Source organism: Prorops nasuta, unplaced genomic scaffold (genome assembly GCF_024137725.1).
Source record: "Prorops nasuta isolate Cenicafe-Biocafe unplaced genomic scaffold, Cenicafe_Pnas_1.2 PNAS00005, whole genome shotgun sequence".
Lineage (NCBI taxonomy): Eukaryota > Metazoa > Arthropoda > Insecta > Hymenoptera > Bethylidae > Prorops > Prorops nasuta.
In genome coordinates this window covers 5,408,176-5,428,836 of record NW_027116802.1, presented here as the reverse complement: position 1 = coordinate 5,428,836, position 20,661 = coordinate 5,408,176, and the positions used below count along the sequence as shown (strand labels likewise).

At 38.0% G+C, this 20,661-nt stretch overlaps 1 protein-coding gene across 3 annotated transcripts in view; it reads right to left on the bottom strand.

The window, feature by feature from the left end:
* LOC136773531 (glutamate receptor ionotropic, kainate 2-like) overlaps window positions 1-20,661 on the bottom strand; it is a 130,698-nt gene that overhangs the window by 62,853 nt on the left and 47,184 nt on the right. For all 3 annotated transcript variants that reach the window (XR_010822636.1, XM_066727274.1, XM_066727275.1), the window contains exon 3: window positions 20,485-20,640. Coding sequence is in view for 2 of the 3 variants with exons in the window: in XM_066727274.1 (XP_066583371.1) it covers window positions 20,485-20,640 (156 nt within the window). In the remaining variant the exon portion in view is untranslated. The remainder of the gene's footprint in view (window positions 1-20,484; window positions 20,641-20,661) is intronic.

Here is a 20,661-nt window from a genome sequence, read left to right as displayed (position 1 = left end):
ATTAAATAATTATTTTTATTTTTGATCAATCAAATCTGAATTTAAAAAAAACATAACAATTTACGGTTTTACCCCGACCCATGGGTAAAATAGGGTACTCCACGGATTCAAATTGGATACAAAAAATTGATACAAAGTTAGCATGTATTACATGAGAAATTATGAAAATTTTCAACTTTCTAGTCAGTTCATCCTTCATGAGCCCATTTTAAATTTTTTATGCATTGTACTCATCCTTCTTGTAATTTTGTTAAAGCGCATATTCCTTTACAATAAATACATTTATTAGGGGAAACCCAGGTAAAGTAGGGTACCAGGGTAAAACAAGAACCCATTAATATAACAAAAATTATATTCCTGATTCAGTCATTAATGAAGGTATGAGGTCCGATTTTACCCCGTACGGTTTTGCCCCTTAACCGTACAAAGTGTACTTAAATATTATACAGACATATATCGTATGTAAATTAAAAATACGACTAACGAAATTATAGTTAAAAATATTACAAATTAAGTGACTTAAGTGAAAATTTACTCTATTAGTCCAGATTTTGTACTGAACACTTCGAAATTATCGGAAGCTTTTAAGAATTATATGCAAAAATGAAAAATAAAGCGTTTGGAAAGTAATCAAGCGCCAATGTTTACAAATTTTTGCTGACAAATATCTTCAAGTGGTACCATTACATACCTTCATTAATGACTGAATCAGAAATTTAGTTTATGTTATATTAATGGGTCCTTGTTTTACCCCGGTACCCTATTTTACCCCGGTCTCCCCTACATACAGGGAGATGCAATTTTGCCGTTTGAATTTGGTAAATTAGCCATGAGTGGGTTAACGCGAGCTGAGCCGGTAATGGAGGAGCGAGAAAAGGGAATATGGTAGTAGCGTTTTAGCAGTTTCAGAAAGATGGCCGGCCAGCTGGTCACGGGGAGAAGCTAGGGCGGTTCCCTTGGAGAAGCCGGAAGAAGCTGGGAGAACCCAGAAATGCTGCTGCGCTCGAGAGCACATCGAATTGCTTACTTTCTCTCGCGGTACAATCGCAGGTGTCTGTTGGTTGGAGAAGCTAGGGGTCCTTTTATACGAGTGTTCTCCGAGCGTTCATACGGTATACGACTCCATGCACTAAACTAGAAAACGTGGCCCAGTGCCTGTCTCAAACAAATAGAGAGGACCCACTGGTCTCAAGCTTACTTCGCAGGAAACGAAAGTAACGAGCACTTCCACCGCAGCGTTATACTCTGCCCTGCAGTCTGCTCTCCGCTGGCCCTAGGAAATATCCACCTACCCACAGCTAACCCAGACCCCTATACACCATCCTACTACCACTTTCCTAATCCTCTCCCCATTTCGACAGCTTTACTATCATTAAACATATTCTCTTTGAAGATTATTACTAACATTACATCCTTTACTCTTGTTACTATCAAAAATAAACCCCCTTCCCCCCAGAGGATTATTCAAAAACTTATTCTTCTTATTATCAAGTTTTAAAATTTCAGCCAACTCGAATAGAATGATGAAAGTTATTAAATTCCTCGAATTCTTTGTATTTATTGAAAATAATCTTTTTGGAGATTATTTTGCTGCTTTTGCTTTGCAGGAATTATAGAGTATATCTCTGGAGCGTTATATGTGTACTTTTAGTGCTATGATTAAAGCTAGCTTTGGATCGATAGATAGAAAGCAGTAAAATACCAGACAAAAGGTAGACGTCATTTCCTGACATCCAACTTGGTTCTACCTCGCGCTCTCGCGTTTATGTAGTCGATGCACTTTCAATCGTTACATGCCATTACTGTGATTTACAGTTGTGCCTCGGTACAGTAACCACTTTATGACCACCTTAGATCCCATTACCCGCCTTATCCGCCATCATCAATATTAAACGTGATTCGCTTCATCCATTATTCAAGATTTTTATAATCTGTTATTTGCTCTCTCTCTCTCACTCTCTCTCTTCTTTAATAAAAAGGGATTTTAGGTAAAACAGAAATTCATAGGACATTGCGTGATATTTTCAGAAACAGAAATGACTGATGGAAAAATAATTTTCTTACATGATTCGCATGCGCGCGTATCATGCAAATTAATAAAGTTTATGATTGTTATATTTGCACACATTGAAAATTTCTCGATATAGTCAGCCAGCGATTGCGTAGATTTTACATGGAAATTTAGTTATATGAGCAAATTTAATGCAACGTTAATAATTATACAGATATTATAGGCGAGTAATGAATATTGATTTAATTAGGTTGATGAGGTTCGAAGACAAAAAAGAATATATTCTTATAAAATGGAATTTTTGTGGAAATTAATTGAACTCGATCTGGATTGATTGGGTATAATTATATTCCTAATGGATAATTGTCGTAGTTGATTGGGTTGATTTGGAATTAGCCCGATTAAATTGAGATATATTTCACATGGCAATGCGAAGTCAATGGATGATGTTAAGTTTGTGCGCGATGCCAGTAGCGCAGCGCAGTAAATTACAGGTTACTATAATCCCTCGTTAATCTGGCGTTAAGCTACATGAGCTAATCACAGAGATTCAGAGGGAAATTATACGAAATCGTAGATCACCGTGGTTGACCATTAGATTCGTTAAATCGCTTGATAAACCGCCCGGAACATCCAGATATGTACAAATAAGTATTAATAAAATATATGTATAAAATATCCAAACAAAAAATTCTCATTTTTACAGAAGCTGCGGTCGAGTCAAACAGTTGCGCTATACAATCACCTATGTATTCTCTATATAAGAAATTAATTGTTCATCTTTACCAAACGAGGAAACACGAATAAAAAAATGTTTACTGGAATTTATACTTACCCTTAATAACTGATAAATTTACGTACAACAAATCTAGAGCACAGAAATTTTCGCGACAGATTATCGGATAATCAATTTAAAAATTTTGAAAGATTTTGTGTAATGAAAAATTGTTGGAGCCGTTGACACTAATTACGCCAAGTAGTTATGGGAAGCAAGCATTTTGGGCCAGGCAGCACTTAAATAGTTAACGATGGAGCCATCGTCGACCATCGACAATTTCCAAGGGTACGAACAACCGACCCACACACTCACTATCCACCGCTGTAATTAAGCGCGAGTCTATACGCGTACATGTGCAAAGTGGGTTAGTGGATGCATGTGAGATATCGTACATAATATATCTGTTCCAGAACATATAGTGCTTGAGATATGCGTTACGCCGTTGTCCCTGTCGCAATATATATGTATGTCTATATCGATGTACCCTATATATTAACCAACACAAATATACTTCTTCAAAATGATTTTAGTCGAAAAATTAAAATTATATTGGTCGCGCAGCGCAGAAAATTTATGGATAGACTCTCATTATTATGCTGCGCATTTATCGTGGCCCTTATCTAACCTACTAAACCATTTTTACTGCACGAATTTCAGTTAGTTTTTCAGCAAATGACGCCAGGTACATGCAACTGCGTAGGTCATTTTACTCTATAAAGAGAGGATTTATAGTATAGCAAACATATGTAAACTGTGCCTCAAATTATTGCTAAAAAGTTGGACTAATTTTGTGGAAAACTTTTGATGATGCTACGATGTGCTGCGCGGCGACGTGGCGGAGCGCGGAGGGAGGAATTCCGATTAATCAGAATTTCATTGAGTTTTGGTGGAATATTTAGGAGCGTTCGTAATGGGAATTTAATGCGAACAATTTGAAGGTCTGTATCAGTAATCATCGAAGGGAATAGAGCCGTTATACAGGATCATTGTCGGAGAATTCGGCGCGTAGAGTGGAGCCCTCAGGTGTGTGGTCGTTCCTCAAATTAACACGCCATCGTGCCTTGAACCGCCGTCAATCAAGCGCCACCCAAATCCACCCCTTTCAATGGCCATGTCCCGCACCCCTCTACCCCCAGCCGAGAAGAGACACACGTGTGTGTCGATTTACAAGCGACTATTGCCGGGCTCTCTGTTTTCACAATTAAACTTCTATCGACTCGCCATTTCAACTGAATTGTTTCTTTGAATGAGAAAGTAGCAATTAAGGACTCATCGCACTGGCTACCAATGAAAACTAAATTATCACCTTTTCAATATTCTCATTCTAATTGACTTTTCCCCTATCTCTAAATATCGCTATAGATCTCAATCCACGATTGATGCATGGATTTTAATTCCAAGACTGATCAAACGTTTATTAATACTGTTAATTGCCATGCATTTACATAGATGACTGAAAGTTTGAATAAGTTGAAACTGGCACGGTACATTAAAGAACTTGACAAGTGCAATGAATGAGCCAGCCGAGCGTTGTCGAGTTTGCTCGACATATGATGATCAGAATTCATGCTATATACGAGCGATGCTTGAAAGTATATAGTTTCGTCACAGTGTAAAAGTATTTGGATCGAATGGAAAAGGGAAAAGTAGCAAGGATTAGTAGTAAAAAGAATTTGGGTGAAACTGCAGAACAAAACTGAACAACAATTTAGATAAGAAAGGTTCGATTGGATGTTTTATGTGTCTTATAATGACGAGTCGTTAGGAGAGACAAAGGAGCTTTGCAATTGAAGATCTCGGACAAAATGAAGAGTTAAAGCGCGCGACGGAAATTTTTCCTGAAATTGAAAGCTTCGTCTAAAAGGGATCAGAGAAAATTGGATTCGTCGAACGATGATAACTGGTGGTAAGGTCCGGTAAGAGAAATTGGTGAATTCCTACGACGTGGAGTATTCGCATAAAAGTGGCGATCTGGAATAAGCGCGCCCTCTTTGGGCTAAATTGGATCTACCTTGCTAAGACACACGCATTTTATAAATAATGGATATGTCGTAAAATGATGTAAAGCTAATAGAATGAAGGCTGTATACCATTCCACTGGGAAATATACGAAACTCCACACCCGCGCGTCTAATCCATTTTTCATCCTTCAAGCTTTTTTCTATTTTCATCTAATACTTGCAAGACACAGTAGCCATATACATCCCTGCGATATAATTGAGCGTTCTCCATGCTGCCACTGCAAAGTGCCTTTGGGTTTTCGCCATTCTCCTGCTCCGGCAAAATTATTAACCCATTTGTTCAGAAATCCACGAGCGTTTTGCCACGAGACGCCACGAATTCCAATCTATGTTTACGTGCTAGGATCAAGAGAGAAATAATGATAGGGTTTTACTCATACATTGATAAAAAAAAAGCGATAAAGTAGAAATTTCTGTAACTAATTGAAATCAATCTCGCGCCAATTAAACTTTTTCTTACAAAATAGTAAATTTGATGGGCTTTAAACGAATAAAGACCAGGCCTTTTTTTATCGAACTTTCAATGAAATTGTGCCGGGATTCGAAATTTTTATTTGGCCAATTAAGGGGTTTCCAGCGTTTCTCTTTGAAAAAATCAATTGTGGAATTTCGATGACGCTGCGCGAAAGAGTTTTGTGTCCGTTCGGTCTTTGAGATAGAGCTTTACTATTATATCCGGGTCGTCTCACTGATGTGCAGTGACAAGCCAGTCGTACAATTGCAATCAGGTACAGCCAAACTGGAGCAAATCGTGCAGAAACTCTCAGCAGAATTTCAACCTGACTTGTTGTCTTGGAATAAAGCCGATTAGCCCAATCTCACGAAAATATCTCTTGGATCATAATTTGCTATTGAAAGGAACGTTATGAAAATCAACAAGAGCCACACAGCTGTAGCGTGAAACCGATAATTTTCTGCTTAATTTTTATGGGAAAAAGGGTGGAATATTAGGCTTTCGGAATATTGCAAAAATTTCTTGAAAAAAGTATTTTGTCGATACATATATGGTATATGGGAGGAGAGAATGAGTTGATCTCAGTTTTTCCAAGATCCCGTCCGTAACAACATCCTTTATTGTCTTGGCTGCGAGCCATTGTTTATATAGTCCTCTCGTCGGATCGTCGAATACGTAACAACGTAACTGCATTTGCTCAAGCAGAAGAGTGCTATATAGGAGCTGTGCAGGGTAGGGCATAGCGTCCGTATCTTGCCGGGTTGTCGGGTTGCCGGGAGTCGAGCGTTAACCTTGATAAAAGAAGAAAGTTTGGGGAAAAGTTGAATGGGTGGTGGAGTGGCGCTCGTTACGATCCGTCTGTGCGAAAATTCACGACGGCACGTCGACCGCGCGGATGAGATCAAAAAGTGGAAAGTACAAATAGAGCGGAAGGGGAAATCCGGATAAATCCAGTAATGAAATTTTCTTCCTTGGAAGATTTCACGATTTTGCTTGGAGTTCTCGGTAGTCAAGCGGGATTAAAGTTAAGAAGGTGACGCGCGATAGTGGTAGGTGTATGGGGCACGTGTCTGCACGCAAGCACGCGTGCACATAGACAGGCAAACAAGCGCCTGCGGTAGCTAGAGTTTGCTTGGTGCTAGGTTCAAGCTGCCACTGGATCTTGATAGGCCTTATCGCTCCTGTCGAAAGACAATCCTTTCCCAGCTCCATTCTACCAGCTCAACAATCGATTCCATGCTACCTTTCACGATAAGTACTCTCCTCACCACGGGTAATCCTCAAAGTGATGTTCTTCCAAAGATAAGGAAAAAGCCGGGGGCTCATTGCGCCCTTATTAACTCTTAACAAGGCTCCGACGAAAATGCCATGGCAAGAAATTAAACATTAGTATTATTCATATTTTATATTCCAGAAAAATCCTATCTCCCGAGTTTCTTCCCTCTATGAAAATCCACAAAATCCTCAAAATCCCCGAAAAAGACTCATCTACCTATTAATTTTCACAGAATTCTTGCGTGTTCTGGAAATGGTCTCGTAAAAAGGAGGAAGATTCAGCCCTCTTTCATTCTCGGCAATAAGACCCTCGGAGGATCGGCTTAGCAGTTCTGGGCCGGGAAACATTAATAATCATGAATATTCATCAAAAGTTGCAGTATTACTTAGTCGTATTTTAGTTAATTGCGAGGAACGGTCAACCGTTATTTAGTTCCAAGTGTGTTAACGTGGGAAAGGACAAAAATTCAGTTTTGGCGGACGGATTATTAAGGACCGCCCTAGACGTGGCACTGGGGCTGGAGTGATATGCAAAGTGGACGTGAAAAAGTGGGATAAGGAGAGAGGAGGGAACGGAGAAGGGAAAAACAGCTAGAAAAGAGGGATAGGGAGGGAGTGGGCGAGGGAGGGTGAAATGCTAATGAAAAATCGATGCATCTCTGCGACGCAAGGTGAAAAAGGAAGGATGGAAATGGTCGCGTAGCGGTCGCCAGGACAAACGGGAAATTGCAAGCGGCAGATTCGCGGGCCTTTTGCGCCATAAAATTCCGGCTGCTATGCAAATTCCTCGTCTGCGAAATCCTTCGGAAGATTAACACGAAAAGCTTCGGCTTGCTGCAACGAGCCACCCATTCTTTTAACGTAATTCTCGTTCCTCCGTAGCTTTCAGCTTCATGATCGAACGCAATGAAATCGCCTTGACTGATTTCGCACCATCCTCGCGCGCGGCTCGTCTTTTTCCATACTTCCTTCTTGTGTTTCCTACCGTCGTCTTAGAGACCCATCGCACGAGCCATAACTCGCGCGCGCAGGGAATACCGATAATAGAAAATCGAACCTGATGAAGCACCCCCACCTCGAGATTTTCAGTCTACTTCAAGAGGATTATTTCGAAGCGCGAATAGTCTTTACTGCAAAAATATATGTATATATATATATACAAAGGGATATTTTTCTCAGCGATAAATCGTTAATAGGGAATGATGGTAATTGAGATTTTTCGTACACGGAGGTGTAACGATAGTTTGGCTTGGTCCCCTAGGCTTTTCAGGTGCATACACGGGTACGAGAGACATTGATTTATGCGAAAAGCTTGGAAAATGCCTTGTCGGTTCGCACGCAGCATCAAGCCAGACCGCCGGAGAGTATAGCCAGGACATTTGCATCGGAAAATTGCGGATTAACGTGGCAGCAGGCGTGGCAGAATGGGACGACGGGAAACCAAAGCCACATCTACGTGGTGTGCGGAGAGGTTACTGCGAAATGTCACCACTACACCTGCTATTTTGACAACTGACATTCTCCATCTCTCTCTCTCTCTCTTTCCCTTTCTCTATAAACCGCCCATTCTCCTATTCTTTATTATCTCTCTTACATCCCTTAATTCTCATCTCACATTTTCTCCTCTCCCTTAAAATCTGCGTTTCTTCACTCGTCTTTTTTCATCCCCCCCCCCCCCCCCCTCCCATCCACTCGATGCTCTCCCGACTCCAGCGTCACTTTTGGGAAAGTTTAGCGACCTTTTTCACAACTCGCGGACCGTGCATATAGCGTTAAGCTTGCCCTCAAACCCGTGCGATACTCATGCAAGCTTGATGTCCCTGTGATATATGGCATGTGCATGAATATGAAAACACCGGAAAGGAACATACATGTTTGCGTACATAACAGCCTCTTTCGCCAACGACGAGACTATCGTAAATTTTTCACCTCTTCCCAGGTTCGATTATCGATCGGAAAATTGTTGTCAGAGATTCTGATTTTTATGTTTCCAAGAACGCGTTAATATTAACGGAGTACAACTGAAAGAAGGAACAAATTCTTTGAAATTAACGGACAAAGCGATGAGTATTACTTTCTTACAGGTTAATTCCTACTCGAGGGACTGAAATGATGTGCGAAATAAGATGGTAAACGATTTTTATTTCGCATACTGGCATAGCGTTTATTAATCCCGGATGTCTGGAGACACCAGCACATACCTATCTAACACGTACTCAGCCGAGGAATCTTATTGCTGAACTTTCCGGTCTCGCTGCTAACAATCCGATTAGCGTTTCCTCCTCCGACCGTAACCTCGCGAACTGTTATACAATTGTAATTTATTATTCTCCTTGCGAAGGTAATACCGCGTCCACTAACCGCTGGAAAGTTTTCTCTCCACCACCTTGTAGAATTCCCAACTGTGTTCAGCCAGACAACTCGGAAAAAATATAATAACCAATAAAATCACCTCAATGTCTATACCAAATGAAACTTTCAATCACACAATAGAATTTTTCTTGCTTCGATTATACACCATTATTGCGCTTGCCCTAAAAAAAATGTTGTACCTATTTTTCAGTCAGTCCAGAGATTTCTCTGTACAATCCCAAAATCGTAACTCAATTTTCCTCCCATTCATTAAATAGGCTTCCGGATTGAACTGTTTTTTTTACAAAACATCTGATTTACTCGCTATTTATTGTTCAGCCAAATTTTCCGAAGCAGTAGTAAAACAAGATTGACCACGTCAAAATTGATACGTATTAAATGTTTGAAAAAATATTATTCGAATAATTTTTGTGGGTCATGAAATGATATCAAGTTTTAATTGACAGTGTAGAGACGGCAGCCAGAAATTTATCGAATATGTGGATACAGAGGGCAGAAGCTCGTTAATTAATCTTTTAATCTGTGGAAAATCTCACAATTTTTTCACGTATGATTTGCATATCGTTATAATTGAAAATGGACAGAACTTGTCAAATAATGCGTTCGTTTAAAATATGTAATTAAGAGTGACGTTAAAAAATCAGATGTAAATATTATTGGAAATCAATTAGCCACATTAATGAATTAATCTACATTAAATTATTTCACCAAGCAATTAGAGTAGAATAAATTGCAAATTTTGTCTCGTATTTCGAGATTTGAAAAGCAGAAATTTGGTCAATACTGCGATATCATAAATCTTGTGGAGCGTTGATTTAGATTAAAGGAGAAATTATTCTGTTTGGAACAAATAGCGCGCGCGGCCCTCATGTCAAACATTCAGAATTCAAACAGCTATGTGGAGTAAAAGTTTGAAATTGTACTCGTAAGCTTCTAATCTTCAACAGTGGTTGGTGGAGATAGCTTCTGTGGAATATCCGTTAAAGCCAGCGTGTAACCAGTGAACTTAAAGCTAAGGGACTTTCTGGAATAGTCAAATCTGGAGTGACGGTAAATCTAAATAAATGTAACCATCTCATTTATTTGAATTGTACATGCACGGGGTGCATGGTTACCTCTCGCTTTGATAATTTCGTTATTATCGCCCTGAAAGCACTAAACCATTCTGAAAGTTTGATAGATAAACACCGTTTGAACTATTTCAAATTTAATTTAACATATGAAAGTGGAATATGCCAAAGTGTAAAAGTGCTTCCATTTGCCTACGATAATTTAAGCACTAAGCAGTTTCACAGAGGTGATAAACAAATAATTGAATATACTGTTACGAAACACGAAGTATAACGATCATTATCATTGAAAGCAAGTGGCAAATGGTTGCGATAAATGGTAACACCTAAACGAGATATAATACGATATTATCGCGCATCCCTGCGGCATTCGAGTAGTTCTGCTACTACGAGTGTCTTGAATCGTAGTTGGGTTACGTCGAGTTAGGCGAATGCAAGTAAGCTGCTTTGCAACGACTGTCTCGTTACTTTAGCGTAAACTTCGTCCCTGCTCCTATAGCCAGTCTGATCAATTATGCAACACTAGTTTAACCCAGCAATAGTCCTACCCACTTTGACAAGTCTTCCGAATGCTTGCCTTACGATAATTCTAGAGAAAATTATATCATATTCACCCACCTACAATGATTAATCTGCTGCAGCGACGGATCATTGCGAAACCTTAGAAAATTCTTATTTCCCCTTAAAAAGAACACCGTGCGAGCACCCAACACCTATATAGCTACGCGGGAATTATCTTAATGTTACAAGTACGAGAAGACGAAAGACTCGTCGCGCGACGACCGAATGTGGCGAACTTTGTATTTTTTACCAACACCGAGTTCGCGTTTCGTTTAATTTCCGCGCCAACTTTTTCCACATCTTTCGTTTATTTCTCTTTTATCCGCGTTCCCTCTCAAACTGCAAGACACGTCCTGCCATAAGATCGTAGAACGGAAAAAGGGGCTCAGCTGCGCAAAGATACCGGAAAGCGTAGCAAACATTCCTTTACCACTGTATACTCTATGTACTCTATACTGTATACATATATACATGTGATATACGTGCATGCGCATATAGCGCATCATGCGTTACACACAATTGCTGCTGCTGGAAACTGCATGGATTTTCTATGCGAAACATCAATACACCTACGATTTAAATTCCATTAAAGTACGTGGCAATCGAATTCGCAGGTATTACGGAAGAAAAGCGACAATAAGGCAAAAATTATCCCAGCGCTTTGCGACTGCGCATGTTCGTATAGAAGAAATGGACAAAAGCTAGAGTATGCTGGATTAATAAATCATCGGAATGCTCAAAGTAGAAAAGCGGCAATCTTTGCGAAACACGTATAAAGACAAGCGATACAGGCTTTCCAGGAAGAATTCAATTAAAACTGATAAGGAACGACGAAGAGCCGTTTGCACAGACGATGAACAATGTCACTTTTCCCATATATGTGCAAAGCGAGATATACGGTGAGTTTGATATTAGAGTACGAGCGAAAGGATTGCCGAGCGCAAAAGATTTTAGGCTCCTCGCCGTTCATTCTTCGCTTCAGCCTTTGTCGGGATATTGAAGGTTATGCGAAACCTCTTTTCTTGTATATTATATATATATAAAAGAAAGTTATAATTGAAAAGCTGGCTTTTTATCGCGAGCGAGCAGAATTCAAATGTATATTGTGGTAATTGCACGAAAACGTAACTCAGCTTAAAACTAAGTAACTTACTAAGGCGCAAGTTAATTTCTATTGTGCATCCCTGTCAAGCTCGGAGCCCGGCCAGTGGCGTCAAGACGTAACTGCAAGCTCAACATTAGACTTGTGTACGGAGATTAATTCAAGCAGTCTGTTTGGATGCTTAATCGAATACACTCTCCGTCCGTTGGCAGAACCTGCCAAGCTAAAAGTAAAGTAACTAAGCGCGTCTCACCATCCCGTCCCGTATTACTTTCGACTTCAAAGCCTCCATTCCAACAAACAGGATGTTAAATGAACACACATTTTTAACTCCGAGCATCAATAATGCTAATCCGAGTCTGAAGAATCCCTTTAAAAGCAACAAAAGTCTTCGAGTGGAAATACTGAAATGCAACCGAATTTATTTATACGTCCGACACGTATAGTCCGACTCTTCGAGTCAGCTCGATAATGCCAAAGTAATAATAAAAGAATAGCGAATCGCATGTTGCACCATAGTACATACATCTATACTTGCATCGGGTTAACATATATTTTTCTACATTTACGCGCCAAGTCGTCGATAAATTCAAAAATAAGGGTGAGTCGTTTGTTGTTTCTACCCAAAACCGAGGGTATCAATAATGCAAAAGTAAGAACTGCCCTGAGCAGATTTCTCGAGGGATGGTATATATGGAGAGGTGAAAATCGATGGGGATGTATTCAAAGAGGGACAAATTTCACATCTAAATCGTTGTAAGGATTTGGCCACGCATGCACGCTCGCGCGTTTCCTGCACTATACACCCCACGTGCAACTCTAAATCAACGCGAGATTGTAAATGGAAATTATTTGGCCATGGGGGTAGTGTAGCATGGGTGCCGGTAAAATGTTTGCCGCGCGTGCACGTACGTAGGAGCCTTATATGGGCTCTCAGTTTATTTGGCCATTCGAAGATTGACGGCGTAGAAAAGGGCGCAGTAACCGCGCTGGCGCTCCGGCAAATAAAAACGTTTGGCCTGTCGTGAAAGAAGCTTCTATTATTCATTGCAGCTGTTACTTATAAGTTTGCTAGAGCTCTAGACTTCCAAGCTTTCCACCTTACTATTCCACATCGTGTATTTTCTCCTTGTATTTTTCTTTTTCTATTTATTTCCCGCCTTTTTTTATTCTGATCTCCCCAAACTTTCTCTACAACTTTTCTCTCTCTCTCTCTCTATCCCTTTGATTTTCTTCTTCGATTCCTCATCGCGATATATTATTATACATTTTTTTATCAAAAATTCCTCGATTGTTTTTAATTGTATACGTACGATATATTTTTTGTGTATATATACGCAAATATTATATTCCACACATATTAATTTCTTACCTTTATTTTATTCCTATTCTACCATCTCTTACGCTGAATATACAGCTGAAAATAAGTCTGATGAAAATCAATCGTTGTATATATGCTCCAAGTTCGTTATTTGCTCCGTTTGCAGACTCCGCTAATGAGCGCGTTTTCTACCACCTGGCTGTTCCGTAATTATATTCACGAAATTAATCGTGTATGTTTTTTATCGACAACGGTTGAAAATCAACGGTCTGTTAATCGTCAATGACCAAATGCTCGACTACCGATAATTTCCACGCTGTCGAGCTAAAAAATTATATGAAACATGGAACGAGTTTAATTAGAATATAGGGGGTGTCCGAAAAGTCCGAAACGATCGAGTATCTCGAAAATTAAAACTTTTTTCGGATTATAGTATTATTCAATAAATTTATTCAATACTTTTATACGTCTATCGGATGACAATCTTGGTTTGACCTTGGAGAAGTGTTGAAATGAAGGATATTTGCCAAGGCCACTTGAAGTTCTTTAAAGGGAATCATAGGATATTTTTTACTCATACTCTTCTAGCTGATTTTAACACCCGTAATAAAATAATTAATGAATTCACCATGTAATCTATGCATTTACGAGGTATTTGCATTTGAAATTATAGAGGTAGGTGAGCGAATATACTTTTGTGTGTATAGCGATCACACCGCATACACACCACTTCACAGCCAAACCCACAGAAAATTTTAAATCCAAATATCTCGTAAAAGCTTGGATTAAATGGTACATTCATAAAGTGTTTTGGATAGCTCTCGAGGTCAGCTACAAGAGTACCCGTTGAAAAATACAGGTTTCCGTTAAAAAAACTCCGAGTGGCCTTCAAACATCCTTCAGCTCACCACGCCTCCCTAGGTCAAACCAATATAGTTATAAAATAAAAATGTTAAAATATATGGGCTAGCTTTATCTTAAAACGTTTACGGCTTTCGAAATGTTTGACACTTTTAAATTTTGCGAACACCCTGTATATCCAAGTATCTTAAACACCAGTGCTTATCGGGGAGAACTGAAATCGATGGCGAGGCCGATAATTCCCTTGCAATTTTTCATCGAACCAGGAAAGTAGATTTTACGTGGTAACATAAGTCATCGTAGTATGGCAAGAACTAAAGAAAATCGCGTTTCTCTTACCCACTTTCTAGTTACAAAGTGAGAACAGCTGTTACAAAAGTTAAAACGTTATACTGCGCCTTCAGATTTTATCAATGTTTTCCGAAACACTTATGAAGTGCTTATTAGATTTATTATTTTAATGATTTCAGTGGACCGTATAGTGTAGTCGAGTGAGAAACTTTGATTTAACATTCCATGTATAATTTCGAGTCTCGTACAAGAGTTAACGTCCTATGTAAATATCAAGCAAGTAGTTTATTGTGTGCTATAATATGAAATCATTCAATATTCTACATGGGTAGAAAATTTGCATCCCACATGATAAACTTCGATCAAAGGTGAAGAAATATCACAACAAACATCACTTTGCAGGTATCAAAAATTTAAAGCCACGCTTTAGAACTTGAAAATTTAATTAATGGTTTAACAAATAATTCTCGATAATATATATATTACGTAAAAATGTCAAGACTATAAATAAATTGTAAGTGCCAGTTACTTTACAAAAAATCATGCAAATATCTTTTCGCGTAGCATAAAGTTTTCATACTTCAATATGCTTTCAAAAGTTTGACAACTACATGAAAGGGAAAGCCTTAAAGTTATTGGGAAATTAGTGTTGCCAGTCTTTCGCCTCCGACATAGTAGATCGCCGGAAAACGAACCTTCCACACTATCTCAAAAACTTTGTTCTTCATTGTTATTCGAATACTTTATATCCTTGATCCCAGCAATGCACCCTTCGCTAAATATTTTTATGGCAATTTATCCGCGAACATATGTAGGACAAAAATAAATATCTAGAATATACAACTAAAGAAAACTCATAAAACTACATTATGTACAAGCTTGTTTAAGGATATAAAAGAATAAACAAAGGCACTAAGCACGTATAGAGTTTTTACTCTTGAATCGTAAAAATACAAAGGAAGTATAGTATCGAAACGAGTTTCCGTTCTTCCCGTTTGTCGGACATACAGGTTCATTGCCCCGATAAACGAAACCAACACGAAGATGGAATACCTGATGTGAATTTTTTACGGCGTGATTCACCTTACTGACCTACCCTGAATATCTCATCCCGCTGCAATGTTCCATATACCTCATGATAAATTCTATCCCTGCACACGTTCCACTGTAATTTTCTAAACGGCTTTTATAATTTTCTACAGTTCCATTTATAATAGAATATATATATATACGTATACATAAACATATATGTACGGCTTGAAATATTTCGTTAAAAAAGAAGCCAGGGGAAATCCAAGTGGAAAGAATCAATGAAATTTATTGTCGCACTGTCGCAGTTAAATACCCCGCAGTGCCGTATTTGCACGAGATAAATTGAAAATAGTTTGTAGGTTCAGTCGATCAAAATTCAGTGGACGGTGATACGTATATCAGAATTTGCATTGTTTGGCTGCGTCAGGCTGTCAACAAAACATGGCAAACTAAGCGGTCGGCAAACGCGAAATGCTCGCCACACATTTAATGCTCGGCCATTATAGAAATTGTGCAGATTCAACAGCTATTATAATTCAATCCTACAAGCCTCAGTTTTGACGTAGCTTCTTCCACCTACCGGTTCGCGCATAATCACGAAATTATCTATTGACCCTGATTAATTAATTTCCTACACCACTTATAATTCTATTCACACTTACATCTACCTTCTCCACAGAGATTATCTCTAAATTCTTTAACTATATATATATATACATACATGTATATACATATAGTGAAAAAGTGAAAATCTGTATAATAGACATTGAAGCAAGATTAAAACCGATCGAGCTATTCGTCGTGGTTGCGAAAATGGCTTATCGGGTATTATACGTAAAGACGAGGCAAATTTGCGGATACCGCGTACTGCAACGGTGCCCAAGTAAGAAGGAGAAATGTTGACAAGGTAACGCGACGAATCCGAAACGCGGTTTGTTTTCCATAGCGAAGGGGTGCAGCGGTAACGGTGAACAACGACGTGAACTTTCAAAATAGTTTCTGCTCACTGCGTGCTCGGAAATACTTGTGAAACACGGCTGGCATTGCGGGAAGGATGACGGGTTAAGTGGGGTGAGTGGGTGGTAAAAAGGGGAGAGGGGAGAGGGTGAGAGAAGTGGGAGGACAAAATTCGGTAGTAGTTAAATTCACGTTCTATGTAAGGCGTCTCGCGACAAGTACTATACGAGGCAGGGACATTACCGTGGTGAATAAATTTACAAACCACCCCCTATCCCCCCTCACCCTCCCTTTATTCTAAGAATCCATCAACAAATAGCTCGAATAAAAGATGTAAGCGATTACCACACACACACACACACACAGAAACTCACCTTTTACCAATCTTGATAGTTTAACGAAATTTTAAAACCATTGTTATTTCACGGGTTATTATGTTCTCCGTAATAAACTAATTAAAACTGATATTGTTTCAATATACCGAGCTGCGCTGCAATTGATGCTTAAACTTTGCATATTGCATCCATACCAGCACTTTATTTATCATTTCTTGTGCTTTTAATGGGAAAAGAATAATTAAAATAAAATATCTAATTTTGACATCGATTTGAGCGTCACATAATCAACAGATGTTAAAACCGCTCTGCTTCGACGCCAACGTATTAAAATTTATCGAACAATTTAGCAGCAACGTTTGGTCGGAATAACGATTGAGCCTGGTGCAAACTTTATTATTAAATATCTATTATCTACGTTAAACAAATTGCTAACCCAATAATGCTTATTGCCTAAAGATAAACGTTAACATAATACTATTAATTTTACGAAGCATTGTTTAATCCATTTTAATTAGACTAATGAGTTCATTTGCAATTATCAAAAAACTTATGAATGCGTGTAATTTCTAATAATGATCGATCAATTCAAATTATTTGGAGATTTTTTTTAATCTCATTAAACGATTAGTTTTTGAACCCTTTCAAGCGTGGTGATAATTCACGGTACCACCTTGATATTTCATAAAATATATTGACTATTTAACTTATGCATTGTGTGTGTTGCTTTAACCATGCAATTTCTTGAGTGGGTGACATTCTTGGATACACCCAGATAAAAATTCTGTAAGTCGGTTATAAATATCGCCAGTAACTTTTAAACATAAAAGGATTTCACTAGACTTGTCAAATAACAGGATTTTCGCGCCAGATGTCGAGCGTTGTTTCACACATTCAAGCAAATATGTGTGAGCAGCCAGAAGTTGCTACTTGCAGTGTAATCAGGTGAGCTTGGAAAATCAATAAATTATAGCCTAATATGATTACAATCATAGCCGACTATAAATATTCACCCATCATGCATTGCTACACTTAAATAAATAATAAATTTATTGTTTTACCTCAAATCATGCCCTCACAATTAACGCTAAATCTACATTGATAATTCTCCAACTCTCCTTTTCCTCTCTTCCGCCTATTTCTCATAATATCTTCACACACATTTGTCTTCTCATTCAGAGTAATTTATCAAACACTTTGAAGATGTTTAGACAAATTTTCGTCACAATGGTCACTATTAATCTTTTTGCTATACATACTACATAGCACCTACAAAACTATTTTATAAGTGTCACTTGTACGTGGATAAAAGCAAATCTTCCATTTATTGGTAAATAGCATGATAACTTATATCTGTTTGATAAAAATCGAAATGAATGAAATTTTATATAATTTCTAATATTTACTAAACAGAAAAATTTGCCAGTAAGTGGGAAAACTTACCCTAAGAGTATAGCTATTATGAACTCAAATATTCATAAGCAATATATTGGTCAACGTTATTTCATGTATGTTATTTGCAAAGCAATTATCTTGAATTCTGACAGCAAAATAAAAGTTCTATGTATTATTAGACTAAAGAGATAATAACGTATCTATAAACATTTATTAACGTACTCGTGATACTTTTAAAGTAGTTTTTTAATTATGACCGTGATAGAGAAAAAATGGTTTTGCTGGAGCGATGCAGAAGCCAAATAGTTAATAGTGACTATTGAGGTGCAAGTGTAGCTGAGAATTTTCATTGTTGAATAAATTATCTTGAGCGAGAGACGTATATATGAGAAAAAATTAAAACAAAAAACAGATGAAAAGCAGAGCAAAGCTAGAATATTAATCAATTTTTGATTAAGCGTAAATCGTGCCTGAAATACATAATAAAATTATTACGTTTAACTGTAATAATTATAAACTATACTTGTATTCACCGTTATGATTGTAATCATAGTAATCTACGATGTATCGATTTTCCGAATCCGGTTGATTACTTTGCAAGCAGCAGATGCTCGCTGTTCATTTATATTTGTTTTAATATGTGAGATGAGGCTCGATATCTACCGCTCAAATCGTCTCATATGATAAGTTTACTTAAATCTTTATTCATTTAAAGGTGCTGTCGATATTTAAAAACAGACAACAGGATCTGTGAATCTGTGTATTCCCAAGAATTCTACTCCCCAAGGAAGTGCATGGTCAACGTAACACAGTGCGGTTGTCGTATTCACACAAGTGGATTTGTTCTTATCACTATACTGATAAGAAGAACAAGGAGAAACAACGGAGAAGACATAAATATTTATCGTATTTACCATATAAATGTTATTAGTAAATAAATATAAAAAACGAAATTTCGCTCAAAAAATTTGTTATCAACGATTTTGTAAAAAATAAGCGCTTGAAAATTGGTATCCCATAACTTTATTATAATCACTACTATTGGAGATCGGAGGTGTATTGGTGTGAGAGGTCCGGGATTCTCGGGCCGCATCACTCCAGCGCACTCTCCGACTCTATTTCACACTCCCCACTTTATCACAACGCCGCCAGATGGCTTCTTCGCGGAGCGTTTCTCATTATATAGTCAAATGTTGCTCGAAATGTACTTAAGCTCGCGAGCTGCGCCGTCTCGACATACTATGACCTCGGTGAATGAAGTACTGCATTGTATAGCACCAAGAGGTTTGTAATTTGATTTATGATTAGAACTATCTTTGAATAGTATGTAAGAAGAATCAGTTCTGATTTGAGATTGTAAAACAGCTTTCCACAAGCCCCCTTGCGTTTACTTGGCGTATAAAACGGTATTCGTTCTCATACCGCGTGTCCGCGTGTACTTTTCCTCAAATTCTTCAGCCTAGATATCGCTCAGACCAGGCGATTTAGTGGGACACATCATGGACTATATACCGTTATCCTTAACTCGCTTCATGAAAAGATCCGGAATCGATACAGGGTAGGAAAAATGTCCCGACCTTTTATCTCTGCGAACATCTTATCTTTTCGATATAAAAAATCGAATATTTCTGTATGCCACTAAATCCAAATAAAGAGTAAATTTTTCAGGCTTTTGCAGGCTCTTTTGATTTTTATAGAAAATACTTTTGTTTAATAAATCTGCAGTAACTTCAACCCCACTTTCTTCTCTAATGTCGCAACCAACAGAATTGTCTTTCGCCTCAATTTTATTAATATTTAATTCAACTTCACTTCCATAATGACGGATAAGAGTAGGTTCATATGATCATTGTTTGAAACAATCCGCTACCATTGTCTTCAGCCGTGGTGAAGAGGAAAAAACTGGACAGTTGTTGTCTGAACGTGCAGGAGAAAGAAAGAGTAGGCAAGGCATGAATGTAGATTCCTTCAGACATCAATTCATAAGTTTTTATTGCACTTTTAATATCTTCTTTGTGAATGCCTACTGTGACTCTCGTTAATATGTGCTGAGGCCTCTCCCAACAATTCTTCCATGTATCCTAAACATATATCTGCTCTCCAATGTTTTAAATTCAGAATAATTATATTTAAAGTCTCTTTTATGTACAATGGAAGCGTTTAGTATTTTGCTATTTTTTTGAATAGTATTATTATGTTCCTCCTTGATCACCAGCTTGAGATCGTTAGTACATATGTGGATCTCTAATAACTATATTTATGAAATATTAGACTTTTAAAATTCAATCAGCTGTTCTATTATAGTGGACGATTTTTTAAAAAATTAACCAGAATTGATCGCAATATGTTACTAAAAGGGTTTTAGCAGCGTAGATGACAAATATAAAGTTCAAATTCAAAAATTTAATTGGGCGGACATATTGTGAAAATTAAACCGGATCTGATTATATTAGAAATTTTGTCAAGCCAAATTGGACCTCCAATTTTGAAATCTCAACATTTAACTTAAAATTCGCTATTTACAGTGACCCCAAAAACTCCCAAGTAAAAAGATTTCGTCTGCAGTTTTGCCTAAGAGAAAAATATGTGCTTTAAAGGGTTAAACGAGATGTTTTAAATGGTGATTAGGATATATGTTTTAGCTTACCTCGTTTTGAGGCATGGAAGCTGTCCTGTGGTTTTATCTGCTCAATCTGCGCGCTCAGGCGGGACTTGGGCAGTACGTCCCTGTTGGCGTTGATCTTTTCCACTGCATAACGAAAGGCTACCTCCTGCTTGTCATCCGACGGATGAAACAGCCCACCTGGGAAATCACGCATCCATA